The sequence below is a fragment of the Salmo salar genome, chromosome 04, assembly GCF_965601325.2.
Source record: "Salmo salar chromosome 04, fSalSal1, whole genome shotgun sequence".
Classification (NCBI taxonomy): Eukaryota; Metazoa; Chordata; class Actinopteri; order Salmoniformes; family Salmonidae; genus Salmo; species Salmo salar.
Genome location: NC_138294.1, coordinates 60,446,401 through 60,466,880, shown reverse-complemented (window position 1 = coordinate 60,466,880; position 20,480 = coordinate 60,446,401). Strand labels below are relative to the sequence as shown.

General features: G+C 41.6%; 2 protein-coding genes across 4 annotated transcripts in view; one reads left to right on the top strand and one right to left on the bottom strand.

Moving 5' to 3' along the window:
• LOC106603535 (uromodulin-like 1) lies at positions 1 to 12,020 on the top strand. The gene is made up of 17 exons (XM_014197360.3): positions 1 to 132; positions 578 to 820; positions 1,129 to 1,293; positions 1,433 to 1,542; positions 1,658 to 1,844; positions 3,867 to 4,007; positions 4,110 to 4,505; positions 4,772 to 5,029; positions 7,270 to 7,382; positions 7,610 to 7,829; positions 8,103 to 8,240; positions 8,384 to 8,961; positions 9,292 to 9,452; positions 9,678 to 9,914; positions 10,098 to 10,257; positions 11,070 to 11,154; positions 11,338 to 12,020. The coding sequence occupies exons 1-17, from the start codon at positions 57 to 59 to the stop codon at positions 11,523 to 11,525; spliced, it is 3,456 nt and encodes a 1,151-aa protein (XP_014052835.3). The 5' UTR covers positions 1 to 56; the 3' UTR covers positions 11,526 to 12,020.
• Positions 12,021 to 15,019: 2,999 nt separating this feature from the next.
• The window catches only part of LOC106603536 (microtubule-associated protein 6 homolog), a 38,997-nt gene continuing 33,536 nt past the window's right edge, over positions 15,020 to 20,480 (bottom strand). For all 3 annotated transcript variants that reach the window (XM_014197364.3, XM_082974604.1, XM_082974603.1), the window contains 2 exons: positions 17,154 to 20,274; positions 15,020 to 15,555 (listed from right to left, as the gene is read on the bottom strand). In XM_014197364.3, coding sequence (XP_014052839.1) covers positions 20,262 to 20,274 — 13 coding nt within the window. In that variant the 3' untranslated portion in view covers positions 15,020 to 15,555; positions 17,154 to 20,261. The remainder of the gene's footprint in view (positions 15,556 to 17,153; positions 20,275 to 20,480) is intronic.

Sequence of the window (20,480 nt, the reverse complement as noted above, 5' to 3'; positions counted from 1 at the left end):
TGAAAATGGTAGTGCAGCATGGTCCTTGAATACGTGGCGTATTTCATTTATTCAAGATGAGTTGGATGTTCTCTCTCAGTCTGGCCGTGGCTCTTCTTGACCTCTGTAGGGGACACAGCACTTTGTATAAAGGTAGGACAATAAGTTATGACACAATCAATAATATGAAAATGTGTATGCTTTACTGTTTATTGCCATGTTCCATGATATCTTTGTTAATGTTTTCTTTGTACAGGTGGAGACAGGTAGCTTATATCTGCTAATCAGTTTTGATTCTGTTTCTAAAACCAGGTGCAAATCATCAAATGTTGCATACTGTACGTGCGTTTATAGTGTGGGCACTCCTTGGCCCTATATGAATGCTGGCTGTTGTGGAAATTAAAACCTTTTGTTATGTGTTCGTGTGTATATATCCTGTTATTTATGCAACATTGATATGCAAATACTTACTTTCCAATATTATGTATTTGTAGCAGTTGTTTGGAATTCCCTTCCCATTTGTCTTACATTCTGCAAACATAAAGAACAGCATTGTCTCCTTTAGATACTATATAACATAAGTATTTCTTTATTTCAGGATATGACCTGTCTATGTCCAGCTACCACCTGTGTACTGGACATGAGAGCACGGTGGTGAGTAAAGTGTGGTCCTATAAGACCTCCTACAGCGACCGGAGGTTGTGTGGAGGATGGCTACCCTGGAAGACGTGTATGGTCACTCTTTACAAAACAGCCTATTGGACTGAGTACATGAATGTCACCGAGGAGGTTATGAGGTGCTGTGACGGCTATGAACAAGTGGGCAGCTACTGTGCTTTACGTGAGTGGTCCAGCTTATATTTTAGGACTTGTTCATCATGAAAAGAAAGTATATTTAGGAGCACACAGAAGTATCTATGTGTAAAGAACATATTTAACAGTTTTCTAATTTTCACAATTTACATCAGCACCCTGCCCTACAACAATCAGGACCTGTAGTCACGGAGACCCCTTTTTATGAAGTATCTAACAAAGATCAATAGATGGGGCTGTCGACCAAGAATACAGTTCGTAGTTTGCTATTTACAGTGCTCTTTGTAAACATTTGATATGATACTCTCTCTATTTCTGTATCTCTCATTGATTAAGCTATGAACAGAAGTGGAGAGTTCACTGCCAAACCAGGCTCCTGCCCCAAGGGTGTAGTGGACGCACCCAGGAATACAGGGTGTGAATGGGACTCAGACTGCCCAGGGTGGCAAAAGTGCTGCCAGAGAGAGGGCCACTCTTTTTGCACCAACCCTCAACATACAGGTGAGTACAGATCCCAGATCAACTTTATTGTTGAAGTGATTCAAGACATATGTTTAAATTGTATAATAACTGCAATTGTGTAAACATCACGGCACATAAAATCATATTGCAAACCGTTATTCGTTATTTTTTCACTCAGGCAATAGAGGCTGTTGGTTCAACGTCACTGTGACTGTGAAGACAGATTACCAGCAGCTGATATCCATGGACGGGGGAATCATGAACCACACAAGGCTTTTGCACTCTGTGGTAGGCTACTGTATCTCTCCCTATGTTCTTCTCAATGACGGTCCATTATATTGCCCCTACATTTCTCAGTGTGTGTGCCCAGTATAGGCCTTGACCATTCTGTATTGGCTTATAGGTGACCGGAGCCCTGGACTCCTCTGACGTCTCTGTATACTACATCAGCTCCTGGCCTGTAGGACCATTTAGAACCGCTTCATCTATGCTGATTGGTTCCCCTGAAACTCTGTCCTTGTCCAACACGACCACAAAGCTGCACCTTCTTCTCAAACACATTGAAGAAGTCACCTCTGTGTCAGTTGAAGGTAAGAGGATACAGTACTGCACTGTGGGGTGTAAATACACAGGCTTTTGTAGTGTGTAACATCCAGGGCCATAAATATCTCTAGATAAGGTAAGTGAGCACCATATACAGTATTTCTGGTAACATCTGTCTGTCGACTTTGTTGGGTTTTCTGGTGGCTATGATTATGTAGTCTGTGTTGGAGTTATACTCGTGTTACTGAGAACACTGTGCTGACTCAGTAACACCACGGTGTCCCACTCTGCTTCCATTTCCCCTTCACACTCATCTGTGACATGTTTCCTCTGGAAATTAAAAAAATGTGTCATTGACACACTCAGAAAAACACACACCACACCAGTGAAAACACACAATCATACACTCACAAAAACACACACAGATGTGCACACAAGCACGCATACTCACACACATGAACACACACATGAACACGCACACGCACAATCATGCACGCGCGCACACACATTCATGAAAGGGAATATATTATATATCCTGTAGACATACACAGTGTCTACATAAACTCAGCAAAAAAAGAAACGTCCCTTTTTCAGGACCCTGTCTTTCAAAGATAATTCGTAAAAATCTGAAGAACTTAACAGATCTTCATTGTAAAGGGTTTAAACACTGTTTCCCATGCTTGTTCAATGAACCATAAACAATTAATGAACATGCACCTGTGGAACGGTCGTTAAGACACTGACAGCTTACAGACGGTAGGCAATTAAGGTCACAGTTATGAAAACTTAGAACACTAAAGAGGCCTTTCTACTGACTCTGAAAAACGCCAAAAGAAAGATGCCCAGGGTCCCTGCTCATCTGCATGAATGTGCCTTAGGCATGCTGCAAGGAGGCATGAGCACTGCAGATGTGGTCAGGGCAATAAATTGCAATGTCCGTACTGTAAGACAGTGCTACAGGGAGACAGGACGGACAGCTGATCATCCTCGCAGTGGCAGACCACATGTAACAACACCTGCACAGGATCGGTACATCCGAACATCACACCTGCGGGACAGGTCAGGATGGCAACAACAACTGCCAGAGTTACACCAGGAACGCACAATCCCTCCATCAGTGCTCAGACTGTCCGCAATAGGCTGAGAGAGGCTGGACTGAGGGCTTGTAGGCCTGTTGTAAGGCAGGTCCTCAACAGACATCACCGGCCACAACGTCGCCTATGGGCACAAACCCACCGTCGCTGGACCAGCCAGGACTGGCAAAAAGTGCTCTTCACTGACTAGTCGCGGTTTTGTCTCACCAGGGGTGATGGTCGGATTCGCGTTTATCGTCGAAGGAATGAGCATTACACCGATGCCTGTACTCTGGAGCGGGATCGATTGGTCTGGGGCGGTGTGTCACAGCATCATCGGACTGAGCTTGTTGTCATTGCAGGCAATCTCAACACTGTGCGTTACAGGGAAGACATCATCCTCCCTCATGTGGTACCCTTCCGGCAGGCTCATCCTGACATGACCCTCCAGCATGACAATGCCACCAGCCATACTGCTCATTTTGTGCGTGATTTCCTGCAAGACAGGAATGTCAGTGTTCTGCCATGGCCTGCGAAGAGCCCGGATCTCAATCCCATTGAGCACGTCTGGGACCTGTTGGATCGGAGGGTTAGGGGCTAGGGACATTCTCCCCAGAAATGTTCAGGAACTTGCAGGTGCCTTGGTGGAAGAGTGGGGTAACATCTCACAGCAACAACTGGCACATCTGGTGCAGTCCATGAGGAGGAGATGCACTGCAGTACTTAATGCAGCTGGTGGCCACACCAGATACTGACTGTTAGTTTTGATTTTGACCCCCCCCCCCCCCCCCCCCCCTTTGATTAGGGACACATGATTCCATTTCTGTTAGTTACATGTCTGTGGAACTTGTTCAGTTTATGTCTCAGTTTTTGAATCTTATGTTCATACAAATATTTACACATGTTAAGTTTGCTGAAAATAAACGCAGTTGACAGTGAAAGGACGTTTCTTTTTTTGCTGAGTTTATAACACACATTATGCTGCTGTCCTTTCAGATATAGATGAGTGTACCTATGCTGCTCTCAGCAGCTGCTCACGTCAAGCAGACTGTGCCAACACAGAGGGCTCCTACAGCTGCACCTGCCATCCTGGATTCACTGATCTGAACCCCAACAACACAGGGGTAGACTGCCAAGGTAAGAACAGGGAGTGGTGTATACTAACTCTGGGTTATATTAAATGAATGTCAAAATTAAAATGTTTAACTCACACTCTCAACCTATTTGTTCTGCTTTCAGCTGCTTACCTTGTGACCTCAGCCCTGCCCAGTAATGCCACTCATACGTTTCGGTGGGCCAATGCAACAGAGTCGCCACCCAACAGCACCAGCTATCAGTCCTGGGACTCCAGCTTTATTGATAACCTAACAGCCGTAGCTACAACCACAGACAGGGGCATGATGCTGAGCTCCACCCATGTACCTGTTACCACACATGACCTAGCTATAACCAGCTCCAACAGGTCTGAGACCAGTACAGCTCTCACATCCTGGAGTAGTCCCACCTCACTGCAGAATACCACTAACAACAACACTCCTACCCTACCCCTCTCCACCTCCATACCCCAAACCAGCATGGGACCTACTGTGGAGGACATGTATCTGAGTGTATCCTCACTACCACCATCCACATGCCGTATGTAAATCAATAACACTCTCTTTATACAGTGTATAACAGTGACAATATTTTTCTCCAATATCAGTTTCCCCCAATGACTCCCCTGCTGTTTCTCGGAGCCCTTGAGGCTGTTTGGATAATATTTTCCAAAGTGCTCCACTTTAATCTAATTGTTTTAATACATTGAACACTTAACAAAATCACAACTAATTTCAAAGCAGCTCAGATGCTGTAATATTTCAAGGTGAGATTGACTATTGATTCCCTTCTACCCTCTCCCCCAGACCCAACCCCCACCACCAACTTGCAGGCCTCCAATGTTACTGGCTTCTCTTTCTGCCTGTCCTGGACTGGCCAATCCCAGAGCGGGCTCAGCTTCCTCGTGGTGTTGAAGGAGGGGTCAGAGGTCAAGGGACGCTGGGAGACAAAGCTGTCCGTCTGGGAGGTGACAGGGCTGCAACCTGGGGTTCTCTACAATGTCACTGTCACTCCTTGTGCCTGTGGGAGACATTGGGCCAGCCTTCTGCTGCTGGTTAAAACTGGTTAGTACCATGTGCAGGATGTTCGACAGATCAACTAACTGTAATGTGCACAAACTTTAATTGTTATGAGGGTTGTGTTCTCCTAACTGATGCTGTGTACTTTATTCATTACACACTGGCACAGCAAAACACTTTCACGTAATGTTGACTCCTATAGCAGATATTAAACTTTTCTACAGTGGTGGAAAAACTACCCAAATGCCATACTTGAGTAAAAGTAAAGATACCTTAATAGAAAATGACTCAAGTAAAAGTGAAAGTCCCCCAGTAAAATACTACTTGAGTAAGAGTCTAAAGTTATTTGGTTTTAATTATACTTAAGTATCAAAAGTACATGTAATTGCTAAAACATACTTAAGTATCAAAAGTAAAAGTATAAATGATTTCAAATTGCTTATATTAAAACCTCTTACATCTAGATGTTCCGCTAGTGGAACACCGCTCCAATATCCAATGATAGGGCGTGGCGCGAATTACAAACTCCTCAAAAATCCCAAAACTTCAATTTTTCAAACATATGACTATTTTACACCATTTTAAAGACAAGACTCTCCTTTATCTAACCACATTGTCCGATTTCAAAAAGGCTTTACAACGAAAGCAAAACATTAGATTATGTCAGGAGAGTACCCAGCCAGAAATAATCACACACACATTTTTCAAGCTAGCATATAATGTCACAAAAACCAAAACCACAGCTAAATGCAGCACTAACCTTTGATGATCTTCATCAGATGACACTCCTAGGACATTATGTTATACAATACATGCATGTTTTGTTCAATCAAGTTCATATTTATATCAAAAACCAGCTTTTTACATTAGCATGTGACGTTCAGAACTAGCATACCCACCGAAAACTTCCGGTGAATTTACTAAATTACTCACGATAAACGTTCACAAAAAACATAACAATTATTTAAAGAATTATAGATACAGAACTCCTTTATGCAATCGCGGTGTCCGATTTTAAAATAGCTTTTCGGTGAAAGCACATTTTGCAATATTCTGAGTAGATAGCCCGGCCATCATGGCTAGCTATTTTGACACCCACCAAGTTTGGCACTCACCAAACTCAGATTTACTATAAGAAAAATTGGATTACCTTTACTGTTCTTCGTCAGAATGCACTCCCAGGACTTCTACGTTACACCCAATGTTGTTTTGGTTCCAAATAATCCATAGTTATATCCAAATAGCGGTGTTTTGTTCTTGCGTTCAAGACACTATCCGAAGGGGAACGCGCCGGCGCGTATCGTGACAAAAAATTTCTAAATATTTCATTACCGTACTTCGAAGCATGTCAAACGCTGTTTAAAATAAATTTTTCTGCGATTTTTCTCGTAAAATAGCGATAATATTCCGACCGGGAGACGTCGTTTTCGTTCAAAGACTGAAAATGTAAAATGGACTCTTCATGCGCGCACTCGTTTCATTGTTCTCAGATCGACCACTATCCAAATGTGCTACTGTTTTTCAGCCAGGGACTGCAGAGTCATCATTCCCCGTTCTGGCGCCTTCTGAGAGCCTATGGGAGCCTTAGAAAATGTCACGTTACAGCAGAGATCCTCTGTTTTCGATAAAGAGGCTTTAGAAGGCCAAGAAATTGTCAGAGAGGGCACTTCCTGTATAGAATCTTCTCAGGTTTTGGCCTGCCATATGAGTTCTGTTATACTGACAGACACCATTCAAACAGTTTTAGAAACTTTAGGGTCTTTTCTATCCAAATCAAACAATTATATGCATATTCTAGTTTCTGGGCAGGAGTAATAACCAGATTAAATCGGGTACGTTTTTTTATCCGGCTGTGAAAATACTGCCCCCTATCCTAAACATGTTCAGCAAACCAGACGGCACCATTGTCTTGTTTTTTAATTTACGGATAGCCAGCGTCACACTCCAACACTCAGACAGTCCGCCAGATCGTAGGCAGTAGGGATGATCAGGGATGCTCTCTTGATAGGTGTGTGAATTGGACCCTTTTCCTGTCCTGCTAAGCATTCAAAATGTAATGGGTACTTTTGGGTGTCAGGGAAAATGAATGGAGTAAAAAGTACATCATTTTCTTTTGGAATGTAGTGAAGTAAAAATAAAAGTAGTCAAAAATATTAATTGTAAAGTACAGATACCCCAAAAAACTACTTAAGTAGTACTTTAAAGTATTTTTACTGAAGTACTTTACACCATTGCTTTTCTTGTTACTGCAGTGCATTGACTGGATGAGTGTATCCCATCCACAGCTGCACAGACACTTCGAGCAACAGTTCGCCTGACCAACGTGCAGTTCACTGATGCCTTGCTGTACCCCACTAGCCAGGAGTATCAGAATCTCAGTCGTAGTATTGAGAAAGAGGTACAAGGCTATCGCACAACGAATGCTTTGATAAATGTTTTTTGAATGTTTGAATGATGTCATTGTCCTCACTAATAGTAGAAACATGGAATACATGAATGATGTAATAAAGACACCTACACATGTTTTGTAGTTCCTACATGTTGTAGTTCATACATGTTGTAATGTTGTAGTTTCTATCAAACAACACTGACACAAACACCCTGTCTCCACTAACTGTCTCATAGATCCTCCAGTCTCTCCCTCCTTATATCCTGGCCCTGGTGAACTCAGGAGATGTGAGGGTTCAGATCACAGGCCTGACTCCTGGCAGTGTAGTAGTGAACTTCATCATCATCTTCACACCCAGTCAGTCCCAGGTCATCCTGCAGGTGTCCTCTGCTCTGATGCAGGCCCTACAGAACAGCTCCATATACACTGTTGACAGCAACAACACCCGTATAGATGGTAACACTGTCTTAACCTTTTACATTTGTAAGAATACTTTGATTTTGATAAAAGGAATGTGCACAAGATAATGTGCCAGGTCTTAAATTGGCCATCTTGAAAACTATTATTTGTATCAATGGGACTTCCTGATGAAATATACTGTAGGTTAAATATGAAAGAAGGTAACTCTCTGTGAGTATTAGATGGAGGGCACATTTTGGGATACCAATCTGCATCAACTGTTAACCTGATTTTCAATGCCAGTTCTATTTTTGTTTTTGTCTCTAACAGATGATGATGAGTGCAGTACAGGGGACATGGACTGCTCCCCATGGGCCCAGTGCACTAACACCTGGGGCTCCTACAGCTGTCTCTGTCTGGACGGATTCACTGACTCCAACCCCTCCAGGCCAGGACGGGGCTGTTCAGGTAGACAATAGAGAATCCTTTCTTTCACTTTAGTTTGATAGTCTTAATTCATAGGTATTTGGAGATACTAGAGTACTTCAGGCTTCATTGCCTAATCAGTTCACTACAGTTCAACCTGTAATTTTCATATTTTTGCCTTGCAGCACCTTTGACCACAACCATACCTACAATGCCCATCACGACACCTGTCCAGACGACCACAGCTCCAGCTACAATCACAACCACAACCAACACTCTGGTTACAACCAACAATACAGTTTCAACCACTACAACCTACAATACAACCTCAATCACATCCAACAATAAAACTATAACTACAATCAACACACCAGTTACAACCAACAATGCCGTTAGAATCAACAACACTGTTTCAACCGCTACTCTAATCCTAATCACAACCATGACCCCAGTTCCAACCACAACCACCACTGACGTTCCTACAGCAATGACCACCACTGTGACTAGCGGTCTCATCACAACGAGTCTGCAGCCTAAGACTCCAACATCTTTGGCTATTCTGGTTTCTTATACGAGGGGCATCTCTGTGGAGTGCAGGGCCAGCTATATCATCGTGACAGTTGCGAGGGACTTCCTGGAGGCGAGGCACATTGGGGACTCTTCCCTCTACCTGGGGAGACAGGAGTGTGGCGTGAACGAAGCGAACAGCAGCCATGTCCAGCTGACGGTGGCTTGGGACCAGTGTAACACACAGCTCTTATATGTGAGTCAGTACATTTGTGAGTCAGTGGCTAGATGATGCTAACTATTGCCCCTTTGTGTCACAACGAGCATTGTCTCTGGTGTGTTTTGGGTAAATAAAATGCTATTCTATAATGTACAGTACATAACAGACCTGGATTTTACAGGTTTAAATGTCCTTATTTAGTCAAAACATGCAACAACAACAAAAATATGCAAAACAACATGCAGCCTGTGAACATGGTCTCTTGTAGGTGCAGATGTTTGATGACCAAACTAGATTGAACTGTCCTCATGGTCTGTTAGAAAGTAAAATAACTTTCCCATTCCCCTGTCAACTTTTGTATTTCAGAATAGCACTCATTACACTGCTCAGACGACTCTGTTCAATTCCATGGATCTCCAGAGCCTGCCCGACAGCAAAACGAGAGTTCCTACAGTACAGCTGGAGGTCCCCATCATGTGTACATTTGGGAGGAGCATCCTCATCTCTGCGGGTTATGGCCCCACAGGGTACGCTGTGCCAGGCGCCATGGTTACTCTATCTACCGTCACTATGGTCACCACCATTTTACACCCACAAATCACTGCTCAGCTAGACTGAAACTAATTACACATAACTCTACTCAATAAAGGCTTGAAATGTCTCTCTGATTAACATACAGTATATAGTAATGCATTATCTATGAACTATGACATATTCAGCATGCTGTTATTCATGACATATTTTGTTGACAGGTATGACATGATCAAAGATGCCGTCATGGGCTCAGGGACTTTCCATGTGACGGTTCAGCTCCTGAATGGAATGTCCCCTCTCCCTCAGAACTACAGCCTGTCTCCCGAGGAGGACGTTGTGGTCGAGGTCAGCGTCAACTCCACAATTGACCAGATCATAGTGGTCATCAACAAGTGCTGGGCCACCCAGAGCAGCAACCCCTTGGAACCAACAATTTACTTGTTCCTGGAAAACAGGTCTGTTCTACAATTTATTTTTATGTTGCCCTATCATAGTTAGTTTCTAGATGCTAGGTTTTCATTAAGTGGCATGGAGTAGAACAGAATAGAATGGAAATGTTCCTGAAGATTCAGATGTGTTTAGGTACTTTCTAAGATTTCTGCCAGTAATCTATCTCTCTCTGTCTCTTTTCTCATCAGCTGTCCCCTCCCCAACACATACACCACAGTCTTGGAGAACGGCAACTCCAGCAAGTCTCGCCTGTCCCTTCGCATCTTCTCCTACGTCAACCTCAATGTCATCTACTTGCACTGCCAGATTCATATCTGTGTTGAGACTGGCTCAGCCACCTGCCAGCCTGTGAGTATCTGTCCATCTTTATTCATACTGTACTACTCAAGTATACAGTATGTACATTGATGTCTAGATTTACTGTTCAACCAGGGGTTAAATTGGGAATTGGGGAAGTCCTGGCGGGTTGAATATAAGTGTTATGCCAAAATTAGGATTAGAGTTAGGCTTACTGCTTTGAGTACAATGTATTACTATTCTAGGGTTAGGGGTTTGAGTTAGGATTAATACTTTATCCTAGTCTTTTTTGAACCCGTATGGTGCTGGAGCTCAGCTCTGCATGACTCTCCCTTTAACCCAAGGTGCTGGAGCTCGGCTCTGCCTGACTATCCCTTTAACATTTTTTTTTTTTTTAACCTTTATTTAACTAGGCAAGTCAGTTAACAACAAATTCTTATTTTCAATGACGGCCTGGGAACAGTGGGTTAACTGCCTTCTTCAGGGGCAGAATGACAAATGTTTACCTTGTCAGCTCGGGGATTCGATCTTGCAACCTTTCGGTTTGGGATTCGATCTCGGGGATTCGATCTTGCAACCTTTCGGTTGGGGATTCGATCTCGGGGATTCGATCTCGGGGATTCGATCTCGGGGATTCGATCTTGCAACCTTTCGGTTACTAGTCCAACGCTCTAACCACTAGGCTACCTGCCACCCCTAATAGGTGCAGGAGTCCAGCTCCGGGTATTTCCAGTTTAATTTCAGCCACTGTGTTCAACCATTTTGGAATGGCTACCCTAGAGGCTTTTGAAAACTTCTCTACTAGGAGAAGAAGTTTAACTAGTTCAATGCTGTTCTCTTTCCATATATTTCATTTTTGTTAGGATTGTATTGAGCGGACAGAAAGATTTTCTAATCTAATGGGAACGGGAAAAGCAACCTGTGGACCATTCCTTCGATCACACCAAGGTAAATGCTCTTCAAAGTGTGACTGCATCAAAATAAGCTATACTGTGACAGCATGATGACTAGGCTACTGATAATATCCCAAATATCCAGAATGTCCTACTTATAGCCCATGATATACAGTATATGATGATGATCAGATGTACATATTGGGGAGTTAATGTATTCTGACATGTTTTCTGGCAGTGTCCGTCAAAGAGAGCTCTGTTACTCTTCGTCTGGTGGACTACATCTTACTGGGAATAGGACTGTTCCTCCTCTTCGTCGGGAGTCTCTCGTTCTTGTTCTTCTGCTACAGGAAGCGAATTGGAACCTACAGCTTCAGCCTCAAACCCAAGCAAGAGAACTTTACCTATCATGTTTTTGATGCTTAGCACTGGAACGCTTTTAGGCTAGTTTTAGGGAACTTAAAGAGATATTAAAGTTGGGATTCAAGCTGCAATGCCTGTTGTGTAGTAGTCAGTGTAATGAACGAGTCAATATAGATAGTTTAATTGAAATAAAGATATATTATTAGAAAAGTGTATCAAAGTCCACAACTCATTATTCATTTGAATAACATCAACGTTTCTTCAATTATTTCAACATCGAAACATTTAAATACGTACATACCGAATACAAGGCACCATTTACCAGATTTGTAACAGTCTAGTTAAGATCAGATTTGTATAGAAAATTGTATTTATAAAATATATATGCTACAATCACTTTATTTTATTTTAAACAGATGTTTTTCTATAACTGAGAAAATCTACCGTTTTTAATTATGGAAATAACATTTATTTTATCAGCATATCCTGAAGTCTTCTTAAGTCAATAGCTAACACGCCCTGGAATATTGACCTGATGAAATGTGAAATATGTTAATAAAAACCATAGAAATAAAAAGGAATGATTTGAATATTGGATCATTTGTAGCAGTGGAAGAGAATATTTACCCAGTCTATTTATGAGGTGAAATACAATAAGTACTTATGTTGAATTTGTGATCCAATCTTAGAAGTACTGTAATGATCCATACACTAGAGGACACTGTTGGCTCATTGCATGAAACCACTGTAAAACAAAACAACAACAAAAAACATGGCCCCTGTACATATAGGTAGGACACAGATGTGATATTACAGTGTTATGACAACATTAATTACATATGGTTACATTCATAAACCACCACTTCACAGTATCAAATCCCTTCTAGTTCAGTTCAAACCGCTGAGCCTTCTGCTAATGGGTGCTGATAATCCTGGTAGGTGAGTTGTTTGTGACACGTCTTTCTCTCTCTGAGAGGCGAGTCCTGTGGAGGGATACATGGTAACCAAGAGGCTGGTTTCTTTGAGAGGCGTACCCTGGAGACCTGGGGGGTGGGGGGGGGGGGGGTAACATCTGTGTTGAGGTGGGCTCATATAAACCCCACCCCCAATTAACCCATACAGCTGCCCGCCCTTACTGGCAACCCGTTTCCATGGAAACACCTCTGGCGCAGCCTCAGTGTGCACGGGGGTGTTTGTTACAGTTATACCGACATTGTAAGCTGAGTGAAGTGTAGATTCAGTACCCACCAGAATAACATCCTCCTTCAATAAAATTCATTGAATGATTTTCAGTGCCATAGGTTTGATTCCCAATGATCCAACTCTGCAATTTTGTTATATGGATTCTTCCCCCGATCTAATGACCTAATTAGAGATTCCTTTAGCAATGAATCTGGCTTTGTTAGGGATATCAGGACAGGTTTTCTTTTATGGTGGGCAGATGTGTTGGTTCATACATAACATTCAGAGTGAATAAGAAAACACAGAAAGCTGCACTGAATTTCCTAAGAACCCCCATTGTTAAGTACCACTATGAGTGTCTGGGGAGTCCTGTCCAAAAATATAACAGGCGGGCCGCGGAAAAGTAATGTATTTTATTTTCAACATCCAATAAACAGCATTCTAGGTCACATCCATGGAATGGCTACAATTTGATCATTCTGTCCTCCTTCCCTTCATTGTAAATAATAATTTGTTCTTAACTGACTTGCCTAGTTAAATAAAGGTCAAATTAATCAAATATACACCCCTCCTCCTCTCTTCCATCCCCAGTCCATTTATCTGAGTCTGTCCGTCTCTGTGGCAGATAGGACAGACACAGACAGCATTTATCGCCCAAGCAGTCGTTCTGTCTGTCTATGTGTTCAGTCATCTACCTGGGCTTTCAGACCAGTCCCTTCTCAGTGCTCAGACCTCACACAGATCATTACTAATTAATTTCCTCTCTTCCTCTTACTTTTAGCCCATTGTCCATTTATGTACCATAATCAGCCAGGGTTTGCTCTATGCACCTCAACTACATAATTACCGCTGAAGGTGAGGACATTCACTACTTTAAGAGGTCGTATTACCGCATGGTCCTGTATGGCTCAGTTGGTCAAGCAGAGCCTTGCACTGCCAGGGTTGTGGGATTGATTCCCGGGGCCACCCATATTTAAAATGTACACTGCGTGCACAATTATTAGGCAAGTGAGTATTCTGATCTTATCATTATTTCTATTCACAATTTCGAACTCCAAACCATATAAACTTGAATGCTTATTGGATTTAATCATTTTCAGGTGATATGTATTTGTGTAATGAAGTTGTTCTAGCAGCAAAGGGGGGACGGACTCCATATTAATGCCCATGATTTTGGAATGAGGAAAACCAGATTCAGTCTACTTTCCAACAGACACTGGGAGATGAATTCACGTTTCAGCAGGACAATAACCTTAAACACAAGGCCAAATCTACACTGGAGTTGCTTACCAAGAAGAGTAAATGTTTCCCTGTGGCTGAGTTACAGTTTTGACTTAACTCTACTTGAAAATATATGGCAAGACCTGTAAAGGATTGTCTAGCAAAGATCAACAATCAATTTGACAGAGCTTGAAGAATTTTGAAAAGAATAATGGGCAAATGTTGCACAATCCAGGTGTGGAAAGCTCTTAGAGACACACAGCTGTAATCACTGCCAAAGGTGTTTCTACAAATTATTGATTTAGGGGTGTGAATAGTTATGTAAATGAGATATTTCTGTATTTAATTTTCAATACATTTGCTAACATTTCTAAAAATATGTTTTCACTTTGTCATTAAGGGGTATTGTGTGTAGATGGGTGAGAAAAGAAAAAAAAAATATATCTCTCCTCTATCCATGTCCCTGTCATAGACAACAGCTTTCTATGGACAATTACTGAAATATCCTCTAATCGTTATAACCGACAATAACTTTGCAACAAGATTCTAGTTGGACTGTTTGTAGGCTATGATTTCCTATTAATTGTAATAGCTATGTTTACTGGTAGTAGGAGGAGACTTGTGTGTGATGAGACACAGTCTATAGGAGAAGAATCGTCCTCAGAGATACGAGTCCTCCAATCCTGATGAGCAACTCAAGTCCTTGTAGTGTCATGTGAAGATGTGAAGGCTTCACATCAAAGTCTTGTGTGCATGCTTGTGTGTTTACTCCTCTGGGTAGGCACATTGAGGAGGAGGCAGCAGAGCACATCTGTACACATCTGTACTGATTACTCTTATTATTTAATACTAACTCTTTCCTCATCTTTTACTGCATAATCAAAGAAAGAAGAGAGGGGTTCTTAATGAAGAGTAATATGAAGAGTGACAGAGAAACAGCTGCGCCAGCCAAGAGCTAAAACCCCCTTCACGCAAGAACTTATAAGCATTATCACACAAATATTCACTAGACAAGAATGAAACTCATACAGTAAATGAAAAATGTATATGTGTCCTAAAGCATTTCTGCTTCACAAAAGGGTGGCCTGAGAACCTTGATATTAATTTTGAAGTGTGTTTACACACTTCACACACCAGTAAAAATGCAACACAGATTAGCAAATCCACAAGTTATATATATTTATTTGCATTTGAATTTAGCAATATATAGTACAGTACCGTTTCATTTTTTCAATAAGCACTTTATGGTTTGGCATTTCTAATATCATGACCGATGAAACACATTATTTTCAAACATGAGCATGTCATGGAAATTCTATTTATAGCACCTTTTGCATTTGCAATTGCTCAAACAGCTATGACCATTACGCTGTTTCAAACACACTACGTGTATGTGGGTTTACCTCACTCAGAGGAGTTCTTAATGGGGTATTTCTCTTCATGAATAGAACTCAGTTGAAAATACTAGATATGCACAGTACAGAACAGATCAGGACAATAGTCCCTCCCTGTGCACCACAGGCCTACAGTGTAGATCTAGTGGATCTACTTCTACTTTACATCAGGGGAAAAGCGCACTACTCCGCCGCTCCTCCGTGGTCCGGGTCTTTCCTCCAGTGTTTCTGGTTCTCCTCCAACGGCACCCTGGGAATGATGATCACCGGGTCGGAGAACCTCGCCATTAGGCTCTCTAGGAGGTGAGGCAGCACATAGTTGAAATACAAATAAAAAGGCACAAACAAAGATACACAGGATGAGGCATTTCTCAAAGGCCAATCAAAAAGCATTCTGCTGAGTTGAGCACCCTGTGACTACTCATATCAGTGGACAACATCAGATTGATACTGTGTGGGCATGAAGCTCATTCTCAGGCAAAGCTACTCTCGGTTTCTTGTCACTAAATCTAATGTTGCTCAAAAAGACTGTGTTGGTGGACTTAAACAATTCATATTTTTTCCCCTAATCTTCATTCTGGAACAGACTGTTGGCATTTACAAAGAAAACACATACCTTCTTCAAATCCGAACAAAAGTTGGCATTGTTCTTCAATCAGAGTGAGGATTTGATCAATTTCTGTTGAGGGATTTTGTGTTACTAAATAGCCACTGCTCTCCGAGTTTGAATCCAATCTGTCACCTGATACCTTTTCAGACTAAAAGCTAGAGCGTACTAATGGGAATAATGAGAGTCTAATGAGAGGCTCAGGGTGTTCAAGGATACACAGCCACAGGACATTCAGAAATAATCTAACCTAAAATGAGCTAGAAACTTGAAGAGATTAAAACATGCACTTACAATCTTCTCTAGTAGCAGAAATTGTCTCTCTTTACAGCTAGAGTTTCAGTGCACCCACCCTATTCAAACCCATCCCAATACACATTCAATATACATTTAAGAAAATAAATCGTTATGTTATATTTAGTATCACATTTGGTACTACGGTATAACATTTGGATTGCCGATCTAACTCAAACAACATAACATCATTACATCAAATGATCAACAATGATACAACAAAAAAGTTAAGATGTATAACTATGTGTTAATATAAACATCTGTAAGGTGTCTTATCCAACATGTTTATTAATCATTTCTATATAATCAGACTGGTAACATGCGGGTAATTACAATATCAGTTTGATATAATACCAAATAATGTTATATCAAATAATACAGTGATTGCATGGTATGGCTAATCCAGTTGCTTTAAAGGATTGGCATCTCTAGTCATCTGTGTGAATCCCTTGACAGTCACGGTTTACTACACAGCCATGCAATTTGTTTAGCCTTGACCTATTTTTTATCTAACCACGAGCAATGAATGCATCTAGCATCTTCCAGTAGCTCATAGAGGGCTCCAAAGTTGGACTGGACTATAGACATTTTAATAGAACAATACAGGCCCAAGGCCTCCTTAAGAACCTTAAGGCGCCATACCTACAGTATAGGATGTGACAGCCAACTTGCGAGCACTCACTCACACAGCCAGCCAGCCAGCCCAACCGACCGACCGACCACTCACTCACTCACTCACTCACTCACTCACTCACTCACTCACCTCACTCACTCACTCACTCACCTCACTCACTCCCCTACTCTTGTTTCCATATGGAAGAGGAATCTCACCTGGTGGGAACTGTTACCTAGTACAGAGAGATTCATGGTGGGTCACTTTCAAAACAAAACCGTGCCACTATCAAATATCGAAGAAATCATGACTGAATTACATTTTATGAGCACATATGCATGATAATGAGAGATTTATGGCTGTGTGTGTTTTTAGGTTACCTTGGAATGGGTAGTGCACAGCCCCACAGGTGTTGCTTAAGCGTCTGCACCCAGCCTGTATCACGGATTGGCTGACAGAGCTGTATGTAGTGGTACTGTTTTAGCACAACCCTTCAAATGAATCAGAATGTCACTCATTAGATTTTCTAGATGTAGGATTTCACATCCTCAAAAAGCTACTCATGATACCAGATAAAGCTGAAAAATATAGTAATTACATGATTAAAATGGTTTCAGAAAATATATCCAAATGTCTCACACATTCTCACAGCCAAAAAAAGGACCTTTCATAAATCATTACATTGTGTAAATTTGTACAGTTTGTTGGCCCAGTGTATTTACATGACATCTAATTCTGTAATAATGTTCTACCCATCCTTAAATTGTACATTGCTGTATAATTTAGGCTTTGAATATATTGGGACACATGATGCAAAATAACATACTGTAGCAGCAATATTCAAGCTCTTGAAAGGATGTCAGAACTCATGCCAGAATGTCTTTGATGAGCTTTGATAAGCGCTAAAGAAAATCTGAAGAGGATTGTTTTTTTCTTCCATGTGGATTCACTCTCTAAAAATCATCTCATCTCACAAAGACACAAAAACATTTAAACAAATACCTGCAACCACTGTTCTTTCCCCCTCCTCCATACGTTTCAACACAAAGAACCAAGAACCACACTGCTTTTTCTGCTTTTGCATTTATTCATATTTCAGTAAATAGGAGCAAGCAGAGAGAAACACAAGCACGTCACAGTAAAATATATTGGCCCAACAAATAACTTCTTTGTACCATTATTACTTACAATTTTTAGCGTTTGATTCTAATGCTTGGATTCAAAATCGATAGCACCGGGTGGGTTGTGTGTCAGCACTTTACATGTATGACCCCCCAACCCCTCCTTCATGTGTTACGAGAGAAAGCATCCCCCTCCCCCATCCAAAGGCTGCAAAATGCTAATAAGATGGCCCTCGCCTTCTGCTCCGTGGGTTCATGCTCAGTCTGTGGAATACGGTGTGGTGATTCATTGTGACATACTAACCAAGACACCACCATGGCAAATGGAGAGACAACACACTCCATTACTCAACACTGAGGGGAGCGAGGGAGTCAGGGGACACTGACTAGCACAACAGATGACAACAACACAAGAAAGAGACTGGGGAGTGTGAGGAGGTGGGGGTTGACCCATGACATGACAAGTCCTGCACAATGCACTGCTCTATTGAGGCCTATCCTATCCCAGGAGTCTGAGACGCTGTTCTGGTCTTTACTACTGTCTGCTAAGACACAAGCAGACGTCTAGTAGCATACTATTACTTACAGCAAATAGAGCTCCACTGGCACTATACAGCCAATACAAAGGGGACAAGTCTAACTTGATTAATTTTGACATAATTAGGTTTTCATTTGTAATACAGATCATTTTCCTTGCTCACTCATTTTATCCCTTTCAAGAAACTGCAAACATATGCAGAAGTATAACACAAATGTAAACCAAATATAGAATTGAGTTTCGCTGCTTGTCCTAATTCAATGAAATCACAGGGGAGAAATATCAAGTTGCTCTACATTGTTAGCCTATGCCTACAATATTTAGATTGCCATGGAAGGCAGCAGAGAGAGATTGATTCGAAGTTGAATGCGTTGAATATAATCTTGTCATCTACACGTAATCTTGTCAACCTAATCAAATCCACACACTTAAACACACACCTGGTTCAGGGAAGAGGCCAGTTCATTGAGGCCTGTGTTAGACAGACACATACAGATAATAATTTGAGAAAAAGAAGCATTCCAAACGGCCAGCATTCAACTTACCATCACATCACAGACTCATTATTATTCAATAAAGAGAAGTATTAGCAGAGGTGGTAATCAATGTTTCATACCCAAACAAATAGATGAATAAATAAAACATAATAAATGACATATGATTATAAAACCATGAATCCGCTCCTACTAGTGTGGACTAATATCACATCCAGCCAGACACCACTTTAGACCTCTGGGATGTGACAGCGTTGCTGGGGTCCCATCTGCTAGTCCCATGGGGGCCTAATCACGTTGGTTACAGTCAACCATGGCTCTGTGTGTGTGTGTGTGTCTGAGAGGAGGGGAGGGGCTGTAGGCGGGGGTGTGTGAGGTTATAGGTTAGGCTGCTCTATGCAGGATTAAAAAGCGATCCTGCCACTCCACTGAGCTATATCTACACAGAGTCTGCATGGTCTGGGTGAAAGCATAGCTAACGACCACAGAGCCACAAAATCAATTTCCTATGGTGACTCAGTGACATGTAATGTAGTTATTCAAATGGCTAATGTAATTATAATTTCATGATAGTAACATTTAATTTATCTGCTGTGCAAATAACTGGTCTAGTAATGCATCATCATGTTACTGAATCCCAGATGGCTCCTGGTTTGGCAACAAGGTTGATGAAACAAGATATCCTTGTCTGCCCTTTAAAATAACTTGAACTAATTTTCCTGTGAATAGAGAGAACACTTTGAATGAGACAGTATGAGGTTTTAAATGTTTACCTGACAATTATTTTCTCAAAACCATTCCCACATCATCCACAATCAACAGTTATTAGGTTTACAAAATAAGATTTCATTCAAGAATGATGGCAAAGTTTAACAAAGCATCTTAGTAATGGCAATCTGATTACAGACAGACTTGGAGGCCCGTGTACACAGGAAGACAGCATTCAGGACCTACAGAGCAGGCATACACTCAGCCATGGATCAATACACTCTAGAAAAACCAAGCTGCACATTTATCAAAGATTTTCAGACCATAATTCTAGATGAGTATCTATCTTTGGATAAATTTAGCAAGTTACAGCTATAAAGATCAAGTCCATTCAGTGAGCCAATTTACATGGTATTCTCTTTCCCAAAAATCCTTGATAAACTCAACAAAGCAATCTTTTCAGTTGGAAGATGGAAGCCAACCACACAGGATTGCTAATCGGTGAGCTCATGCAACAATAGCACGCGGCGTTCATTGGTAGCCATGGCAACCTTGAGATGGAGACGGAGAAAGGTGGGTGGTCGGTGGCATCAGGAAGCAGAGGAAGCGGATGCACACATCCCCTCATTAGTACGGTGATCTAATGTAATGTGAGGCAGGGAAGAAACGACATGTCATGTCCCAACTCACATTTACTGTAACTACTACTAACTTAGCCAATTGGCAGAGAGAAGAGAGTGAAAGAGAGAGAGAGAGAGCAGAAAGAGGAGAGATAGAGAGCAGAGAGAGAGAGAGAGAAAAGAGAGACAAAACTTAAAAGGGGATGAGAACCTCTATTTTGCAGCC